We start from the raw sequence: 10884 nt of genomic DNA, 5'->3' as shown, positions 1-10884 counted from the left end.
TATCAAAGACGAAGTATATCGGGATGAAATACTACACTTAGTACGGAATTATAAACCAAATAAAATAAAAACATCTGCTCTGAAGACAAGGATAGTGCTGACAGATCAACTTCCAATCCGCAGCGTGAAATTGATAAACAGATTTCGGATTTCAAAACATACTTTCGTTTTGTAGATACAAATTACATATTAGTAAATATATATCGGAAATTCTATTTGACATAATCTTTCTAATCTATCATAATCTAATAATGACGTTTCTGCCCCCCCCCTCTGCCGCAGAGCAGCGTGAAATTGATAAACAGATTTCGGATTTCAAAACATACTTTCGCTTTGTAGTAAATATATATCGGAAATTCTATTTGACATAATCGAAAGTTCAAGTTTACTTTTATAAAATTGCTCTAACAGTCTGCAAAAAATAATAAGCCGGATCCAATTCGAAGATTAAGGAACAACGCAATCTGCAACATTAACTGAATTAGATAACTTTAGCTTAGCGTATAACTCCGTTACACATTAAACGCGCATGCGCACAAACATATTCGCAGCTGTAAGGGTCTTATGCGCTCTCGTAAACGCCTGTGCGCATGCGTAAACGCGACGCATGGGCAGAAAGTTTGTAGCTTTGAGGTCCGGATTATAGATCATTCCGGATTATGGGTGTCCGAATTAACGACTTTTGACTGTAATTATATTTATTTATTAAATAACAAGATATTACAACCGTATGTGAACATTCAGTCTGTTGATATTATTACTTGTCCCTTTTTTGTATTACACGTCGTATTACTTTTTTGTCCAAGTTATGCATCCACTTCAGAAAATCAAAAGCTGTAATATATAGTACTTTATTATAATTTGTTCCTGTTTTTTAAAATTTTTTTCTGGCTTTACTTGAACCTTCTGTTTAGTATTTTAACACTAAACACAGGTTATTCACAATCGTTCAAACCATTAAAGTATAACTAGGCTTTCATTTTATGCTTAACAAGGACACTTCAAAATAATTTTTTACTAAATTTGCTGATTTCGTCAATTAATCAGAATTGCTGAATATCCGTGCTAATAACGGCCTTATAAAATTTTACTTAAATCATCACCCCCCAACCAAAAGTTAACTCCTAGGAGGTTTAAAGTGAATTAATTATATGCAATATATTTTAAAGTTGGGTTTAATTAAAAGAATAAAAATTAAAGAGCTTTACTTTTAAGAAAAGTATTTTATATTCAACTTTTGGAATAGGAGCTGCTGTGCTGACATGTAGACAGTGTGATAAACAGGGTGCAAAACTATGTTGTCACTAAATTTGAACTCAGTGTATTCACCCATATAGTCTACGAGCATGTTATATAATATTTCAGTTTCTCATTATTGCCACGTTAGCTACTTCACTTCTTACTGCTTTTGGGCCATTAAAAGTGTTTCGGTCTAAAACATCCTATAGCTTTTGCCACTTTTATCTTTCTCAAGCCACTAGTGGCTTTTCCCAATCATGAATTAACTTTAAGTAACTCCTTAATTTCAAGAATTGGCAATAGACTGGATTACTTGGGTTGAGGCAAAGCACATAAGGGCTATCTGCATAACATAAACTGATTTGTATTCACTTAACACATGGGGAGGACGAAGAAAAACACCCAAGGCAGTCAGCCTGTTTGACTGGGTTCGAAGTACCAATGTTCAACAGTTCACTTAATTGTACTTTCCAAGAAGCTTGAAATGCCCAAGTGCTCTGTAATAAGAAAAGCTTAGACTATTTTATATTTTTATGACTAATTATTATTATTTTTTAATTTTTGAGAATCTACATACCAGAATAGTATAAACACAGTTACTTGATTCCATGACGACATCATCACTGAAACAGATACCGAGGCAGAAATATTTTGTTTTATATTTTATATCTATTGGCAAAATTATGATTATTCAGCTATGGCAAAGCATGCAAGGACTATCTTCTCAAAGATAGGAATATTATTATGGGAAAATCTTTTAAGAGAAATTGACTCGTATACATATTAAACATGGAGAAAATAACAAAATTTAATAAGTTAAATTTTGTTATTTTCACACAGTTAAATTTATGTTCATTTATTGAAATTTGAACTTAGGTCAAATACCTAGTGTCCAGTAATTTTGCTGTCCAGCAGGATGGGTGCATTAGAACTGAAGTCGGATGTTGTCAAAAGTGACAAGCTTTAATATAATTTTGATCAGGATTTTTTTTTTGTTTTGTTTTTTGGTGTGTGTGTGTGTGTATGTGTGTGGTCACATATGAATAATCATTCAGTGTATATATCGCACCAGCAGTGACTTGAGAGTTTTAAGGGAAACAAATGTCGTCATACTATTGTTGATCACACAGTTGAATTTATGTTCATTTGTAGTTGCACTGAAATGAAAAATCTGGCTCTAACTATGTTGGTGCTAACATAAGAAAATATGTTCTTAAAATACCAGTGGCGTAGCTAGGGTGGGGCAAGGAGGGACAGTTGTCCCTAAGTGCAGAATCCAGGGGGTGCCAAATTGATGATATGAAATTTTAGAATGAAATGTTTCCACTCTTGGCACACAAAAAGGGACGCAAAATCTTCAGTTGTCCCCGGGCGCTGAAGACCTTAGCTACACTTCTGTAAAATACCATCCTGAAAACCATACCTACCTGCAGAAAACATTTAAGATGATTTATTAAGTTTAATTACTTTTCAGTATTAATTTTTAATCTATCAAGTTGGAAAAAATTTTAAATCTCCCTAAGATGACCATCAATGGTTCCAAAGATTTTTGTGAAAATATATGAAGAAAATCACAATTAATAACATTCAATAGTTTTATAGTTAATATCAGAGATAGTCACTGTATTTAATAGTATTTAAATCCTTTAATCATCTTACTTCTAAAATACCATCATATTAAATATTTTCTTGTCATTTTAAAAAGCTGACATATTTAAGTCTTTTTTTTTTTTTTTTTACCTTGTCAAATATATTTTTAGGTCATTTTATATTCTGGCTAAAACAGTTCTTTCAAGTACTTTCACACAGATATTTTTAACAATTAAAACATGTCTTGATTCATTTGATATTAAATTTAAAAAAAAAAAAAAGAAAATTTTTGTATAAATTGTTAAAACAAAAATACATTAACTATATGGAATATTAACATTCATATTTTTTTTTTAAATAATGGTCATTTATTTACAAAAATAGTTCAGATTTTTATTTACAATTAGCACATAAGTATACATAAATGAATATTAGTTTGCTAACACACTAAAAAAAGGCAACACTAAGCAAGCACTTAGAAAATGAACAGACATCATCAGTTCACATGTAAAATATAAATCAAAGATTAAAAAGATAATTATGAGTAATCATTACTCAAAAGAAGTATCGGATATAATTTTTGTTTTAACCAGGCATATAAAATACTAAACAGAGTAACATTAGGAAAAAAAAAAAAAACTTTTGGTTTCAAAATAATAAATACTGAATAAAAAAGTTTAAACCATATCAAATAATTATTTATTTATTCACAATATAAAAATATATGCTATTATTTTTCATACTTGTTGCCCAATGATTACAATTTAATGGTTATTTGAAAGTACATTAAAAAATCCTTAAAAAATTGTGCTTTATTATTTACAAAAGAAAACTTCTGTTAATATATATATATATAAAATAGTTATATAAATTTATAGTTCCTAATGATACTATAAAAAGTAAGATATTATTGATTATTAGTAAAATGGAAAGAAATTTAACCATTTATATTAAAATTTTAATAAAAAATATTTTTAAATATGTAGTAGTATTCCAAACTTTTATTGATAAGTTCACTTTTTTTTTGTTGTTGTTTTTCCGAACATATATCATTATTATTTTAGATTTAAAATCTGTAATTTCAATACAGTGAATAAAATCAAAACATGATTTTTGCAATAGCTACATTACAATGTAACCACATATTTATTCCTTTGTATCCTGTATATGAATAATGTAAACTGAAATATAAAGAATTTCCCAAATAAAAAAAAATAAAGTGTTTTAAAACTTGAAAATGAGTTAATGTACTACATACATATCCTTCAACATTAATTTATAATATATTAAAAAGATTTGAGCTATATTATGTTTATAATTTTTTTTAACTAAAAACTCTAGAAATTGAATAGTATGATTCTAGAGACAAGTAATATATGAATTTAAAAAAAAAATCTACTCCTGCCCATTGTTCTGTGTGTGTGTGGGGGGGGGGTCGCAATGTGAAACCAGCATGCATCTGGGACTTTGAAACTTACTGAGGTAGTAGGGAAAAAAAAACTTACCTTTTTCCGTGCGCATTTCCAATAAATGACGAAATTTATGAATTTTAAAAAATGTATGTAAGAATTGCATTATATGTAAATTTTTTACATTATTTTACAAAGTAAATCGTCAGGAAAAATTTTAAAATAAACATTTATGTAATTTTTCTATAGCAGTTAAAATATAAGTACCTACATAATAAGGACGTTCGGATAAATGGATAAAAAAACTCAGTGTTGTTTTTTTTTTAAATTTCAAAGAATACTTTTTTTTTTTTTTTTTTTTTTTTTTTTTTTTTGTGACACTGTTCAAAGCGTGTTTAGTCTTTTTGGTACATGCACAGACCCACATTGCACATTTCGCAAATGTATCTTGTTCTAGGAGGTTTCTTCCTTGTGCTACAAAATGTACCCTGCCTAGATCTTCTAAATTTCACTGGTATATGACCAGCGATATTTAGTTTCTTTTCATTTGGCGCATGAAATTTGTGTTTTTTTTTTTTTTTTTTTTTATGTTAATGGGGGGAGGTCTTTTTGGCTTTCGTACAGATCATTTGTTTCCCATTCAAATTCTGTCCCAAAATATTTAGAAAATATTTTTAAAGTAAATAAAACTTGTACACAATTTCTATTTTTAATTATAGCAAAATATACTTACATTAAATTTAAACCGCACCAAATAATTTATAAAATCACAATACTAGCTTGGGAAGCAAGTGTATTGAGTTCAGAGAAAAGGTGCATGTATTGTTTAGTAATAAAATAACTCTGTGCCAAATAAAATAAAAACATCTGCCCTGAAGATAAGGATAGTGCTGACAGATCAACTTCCAATTGATTGCGCGCCGCCTCATTTCCCTCCTCCTGCACAGCAGCGTGAAATTGATAAACATATTTCGGAATGATTAGATAATCAAAGGATATGCCTTTATCCACTTTTTGCAGCAATTCCACTTTCTGTTTAATGGACTTCCAAACATACTTTCGCTTTGTAGATCCTTTACATATTAGTAAATATATATCGGAAATTCTATTTGACATAATTGAAAGTTCAAGCTTACTTTTATAAAATTGCTCTAACAGTCTGCAAAAAATAATAAGCCGCATCCACATTGAAGATTAAGGAACAACGTAATCTGCAACATTAACTGAATTAGATAATTTTAGCTTAGCTTATACCGGCCGTTATAAATTAAACGTGCATGCGTAAAAGTATGTGCGCATGCGCACACGCATATTCGCAGCCATAAAGGTCTTACGCGCACGCGTAAACGCCTATGCACATGCGTCGCGTTTGTAACTTTTTTGAGGTCCGGATTATGGGTGTCCGAATTAATGACTTTTGACTGTACTAAGACTTAAAACATGCATGATTCTGAAGTCATTTTGTGTTATTTAGAGGTAAAAATCTGTAATCAATTGATTTTCACTCAAAGATTTCGGAAAGAAGAAAATTGGTGGTTTCAGGGCGCGACCACTGCGTCAATAGGTTAAAACACAGATCACTAAGCAGAATTTAGTCTTAACAATTACCAGCTAAAAATTAATTATAACAGAATTTTAATCATTCAAAATCTGACAAGTCTTGGAAAATATTACCTACTGATACTAGTGTAATCTATAATCATAAATCTGCAATGAATTGCTAAATTATAAAAAAAGACCTTTTCGAAAAAGATACTAGGTAACCAAATAGCTTTAGATTCATTTACTGAATCATATTTACATAAAATCAACACTTAATGAATTATGCATGACACTGGCTTGATGACGCATACAGAAATGGCACATGTAACAATAACAAAAATATTTGTTCACTTTACAAACTATTATAGGACATTAAGGAACTAGTAAACAATAAATAACACAAGTACTAAAATTATTTAAGTAGCTTATAAAATGATGATGTAAATTTAAGTACTTATTTACAAAAGCCAAATTACTTATAGATTTATATACAAATTTTTTTAATTGAGCTGCCAATACCTATTTTGTACGAACTAGCATAGGTAGGTTAAAAAAAAAGCTTATAACTAAAAAAATCCATACATGAAGTTCCTATTTAAAAAAACTCGCAAGAAACAATTCAGGCACAGTGTTTGTCACATAAAATGTTCTTTCAAAATTTGAATTCTTAATTTATAAAATATGATCACAGCTTCAAGAAATGTCATCCGATAACTCTGCACTTGTTCCAGAATCACCTAAGAGTTTAAAAAAATTATATATTAAAAAGAAGCAACTCTACTGAATTTTAGAACAGCTATTTATTTGGTATAAAATACAGAAATAAATTTTTTTCTGCTCCTTATTTGATTTAATTTGTAATTTAGTTACCACAATATTCAAATACTTATAATAAGTTCTTACCTACCATTTCTTAAATATAATGTTATAAGCAAATAACATTAAAGAGTGATTTTAAATGTCATACTTACTCGGCAATATCACAGTTGCAGCATTTTTACAATCAATCAAACTGCTTTCCTTTATTTCAGGATCTAAAATGTAAAAACCAAGTGTTTGGGTACATAAATCTTTTGACAGAAATACAAGATTTTACACAATTATTAATAATACTGTGAGAGTTTAAAAAATTAACATATTTATAGTCCTATTTAAACTGTGAGAGTTAAAAAAACACATATTTATAGTCTCTTTTCAAATTTAAAAGTTTATTTTATTGCTCAATGTTTATTGTTTTTAGTTCACAAATGTGGTATCTGGCAAAATAGAGCAGGTGCTACTTAGTGTGTTCATGTTTGTCCACCACATTAAAGGATGAGGAATCCTTCAGAACAACTATGAAATTTTAAATTAGTATAAATAAAAACAGAAACATATAAATAAGTATTTTAATTAGGAAAATTCAAGCATGAACTGTTCATAACATTCTTGGAAAATATTTGACCAATGTTGGTAACCTTAATCTTTATACTCAGCATTTCCTCATTTGCTGGAAGAGAATATGTCGATGTAAAATTTTAAATCAGCAAAAAAGCAATAATAATTTGATATAGATTTAAAAAAAAATATTCGTGCTCAGGAGCAGGAGGGAAAAAATTGCAGATTCCCCCCCCCATGTCCGACGTGTGTGTGTGAAAAAGAAGGACCTGCGTCTGATCACCCTCAAAATTGATAGTTTTTCAAAATCTATGTCTGAATAATTTCTGAAGGCATTATATAAGGCTATTGTAACTGTTCATCTTTAAATTCCTTCAGATGTTAATTAAAATCTGCATACAAAAATCAGACTGCAGCTTCTTTTTTAATATTTCATACAATTTTTTAAACTTTTTCAAAATTATAGCAGTAAACTTCTTGAGATGTTTGACAATAATATGAAGTTTTTCAGATAGCAACATTCCTTTCTTTTTTAAAAAGATTCATGACAAGCACTTTAATTAATAAAAATAGGATGATAAGTGTAATAACTTTACATAATTTCTTGCAACGTACAATCTCACATTTCATATGTTCCTTTAACATTGATCTATTTTAGCAAAAAAAGTGAAGTTTTTATCAGTATTAATCCTAGTTAGTAAATTTATGCTTGGTTAGTTAAGTTATATTTAAACAAAATGACAAACATGTTTTATTTTAAATTTTAAGGGGGGGGAGGGATTGTTTAAAAAAGCTATTATTTTAGTACCAAGCATATATTTCAAAACTTAAAAGCTTTTATTGAAATAACTTAAAGGACTGAATTAGAATGACTTAGTTCATTTAGTGGTGGTGAATGCATGGAGAATTTTCTCAACATGGTCTCGCAATATTCTAATTTGCCACATTACATAGCTATATAGTGTTATAAAAAATACATTTATTTAAATTTAATTTTATTGAATTCCACATCAGAATAATATATACTAAGTGACAATATTAACAACAATAAAAAAGAAAAAAAAATGCAAGATTAAAAAGGAGATGTTTACTTTGTCAAACTCTCGTTGTTTTCAAAATTTTTGTGCAAAAAAATATTCAAAATTTCAATTTGTTCAAGTTTCAGTTCTAAATGAATTTGTCACCATTAAAGAGCATCCAAATGAAAATCCTTCACATACCTCTGATTATGCAGTTATAAGGCCTTAAACATCAACATATCTGAATGTGCGATTGGGACAGCCATAGCTTCTCATATTTGGTTAGTGGAAATACCTAATAAACTTTTTCATGGTGAACGAAGAAGGCCCCATTTTAAATGTTTCGGAAAAAGCATGCATATATTTGTGAAGCAGCTAGCAATGCTTTTAGTATTTTGATGATTAATTTGACTGATCCAGTAAAACACATTTTGGCACATCATCCACTACAATACGGAAGTTAACAACACTACCAACCTACATGCAGGCAGTAATTATGTAAATGTCCAGAAAACCCAATTTTGTGGAGCTATGAAGGAAATACAGTCAAAAGTCGTTAATCCGGACTCGTTGGGACTTCGGCGATTCTGGTTTATCGATCTTTCCCGATTATAGATCATCAGTTTAAATCTGGTAAGATGGCATGCAGAAATTATAAAATTAAAAATATGAAACCGTAATTTATGAAATAAAGAACAATTATGATCTAAAGGGTATCAAAATTTACAAAAAGAAAAAGCTTAATATTTATTTGTTTACTTTATTAAACATTTCTTTCAATGTAAGTTGTTTAAGTTGCTTTGTTTTATGTGATAATACTTTCTCTTTAATTCTATTAAACAGACATAATTTCTTGTTTAGTTACAAAGTTCCGCTGTTCAAGTCCTTTAATTGCTGTGTCGAGAAAACCGACTAATTTTTCAATCGAAATTTTTTCGTTTTCAATAACCTCTGTGTCACTTTCTTCACTATCGGAAGCGAATTATAATGACGAGGAACTTGATTTAAATCATATCAAAGACGGAGTACATCGAGATGAAATACTACATTTAGTAAGGAATTATAAGCCAAATAAAATAAAATCATCTGCCCTGAAGATAAGGATCGTACTGACAGATCAAGTCCCTATTCATTGCGCGCTGCGCACAGCAGCGTGAAATTGATAGACATATTTCGGAATGATTAGATAATCAAAGGATATGCCTTTATCCATTTTTTGCAGCAATTCCACTTTCTGTTTAATGGACTTCCAAACATACTTTCGCTTTGTAGATCCTTTACATATTAGTAAATATATATCGGAAATTCTATTTGACATAATCGTAAGTTCAAGCTTACTTTTATAAAATTGCTCTAACAGTCTGCAAAAAATAATAAGCCAGATCCAATTCGAAGATTAAGGAACAACGCAATCTGCAACATTAACTGAATTAGATAATTTTAGCTTAGCTTATACCGTCCATTATACATTAAATGCGCATGTGTAAAAGTATTATGCGCATGCGCACACGCACATTTGCAGCCGTAAAGGTCTTACGCGCATGCGTAAACGCGACGCATGTGCAGAAAGTTTGTAGCTTTGAGGTCCAGATTATAGATCATTCCGGATTAACAACTTTTGACTGTACTGCATTTGTCATGAAAGTAGTTTTTGTTTTGTAGTTCTTGCTACAAAAGACTGCCTATTTACATGCAACTTCTGTAGCAATGGCAACATTATGGGATCAATGGAACTGAATCCCTCCATTAAGTCTGGACTTAAAAATCACAATACTGACACTTTCAATGCTGAAAACATAACTGTATAGAAAAAATTTTCTTCAGATGAAAAAAGTCTCTGTAGTGTTAGAAGGCAGATTGCAATGATTTTTTTTCATATCATAAAGGTCTTGTAAAAAACGTAATTCAATGGTCCTCCCCCCCCCTGATTAGCAATCAGCGTACACATATTTTACTTCTATTTTTACAGTAGAACATGTAAATTGTGACAGATGTGTCGTTTGTTCAAAATGATTACTATAGCAATAGCTCATTGTACTTTTTTACCGCATGCATCAAACAAAAATACAAAATCTTACATCATATTTATATCTACTTACTATTTAATAATGATTCTTGTTGAGGTTCAGTATTTGCATTAAAAGTCTGAAGTCTTATTATTTCATTATTATTAGACACTATACCTTCCAACTGGGGGAAAAAAATAGAGATAATAGTAAAATCAACAATGATTTAAAATCATAAATATTTTAAAAAAAAATTATTACATAGAGATAATAGTAACATCAACAATACTTTAAAATTGTAAATATTTAAAAAATTTATTACATAAACTATGCTCAACAAAGGTCTTCTTAAATTATACACAATGATTTAAGGTAAATTAAAATTAGTTTTTATCACATACTACATTTATTTAACTTACGTTTCCTAAAGTGTGTGTTGCAAAAAGTTTTGAAAGGCTCTGTTTCTTGTTGTATAATTACATATTTACCCATAATTATGAATTAATTAGAATTATTGATCGATTTTTATAGTTATGCATATTTATTTATTAGTAATTCATTCTATGTTTTTTCTTTAGGAATCTCCTGTTCCAACTAAAATTCCCTAAAGGGATAAACTGATGTTTGCTTTTCCCGTGGTGAGGGAAAAATACAGTTAGAACACGCAGGAACATGTATAGATCAGGCACTGTGCCGCGTATG

General features: G+C 29.5%; 1 protein-coding gene across 2 annotated transcripts in view; it reads right to left on the bottom strand.

The window, feature by feature from the left end:
• Window positions 1–4798: 4798 nt before the first annotated feature.
• Window positions 4799–10884, bottom strand: part of LOC118179781 (interference hedgehog-like) — a 204847-nt gene continuing 198761 nt past the window's right edge. For both annotated transcript variants that reach the window (XM_085819144.1, XM_085819152.1), the window contains 3 exons: window positions 10276–10366; window positions 6752–6814; window positions 4799–6517 (listed from right to left, as the gene is read on the bottom strand). In XM_085819144.1, coding sequence (XP_085675270.1) covers window positions 6474–6517; window positions 6752–6814; window positions 10276–10366 — 198 coding nt within the window. In that variant the 3' untranslated portion in view covers window positions 4799–6473. The remainder of the gene's footprint in view (window positions 6518–6751; window positions 6815–10275; window positions 10367–10884) is intronic.

This window comes from Stegodyphus dumicola, chromosome 1 (genome assembly GCF_044657685.1).
Source record: "Stegodyphus dumicola isolate Sdum_Otavi_A_Nest chromosome 1, ASM4465768v1".
Taxonomy (NCBI): Eukaryota; Metazoa; Arthropoda; class Arachnida; order Araneae; family Eresidae; genus Stegodyphus; species Stegodyphus dumicola.
This window is presented reverse-complemented; position numbering and strand designations above follow the sequence as displayed.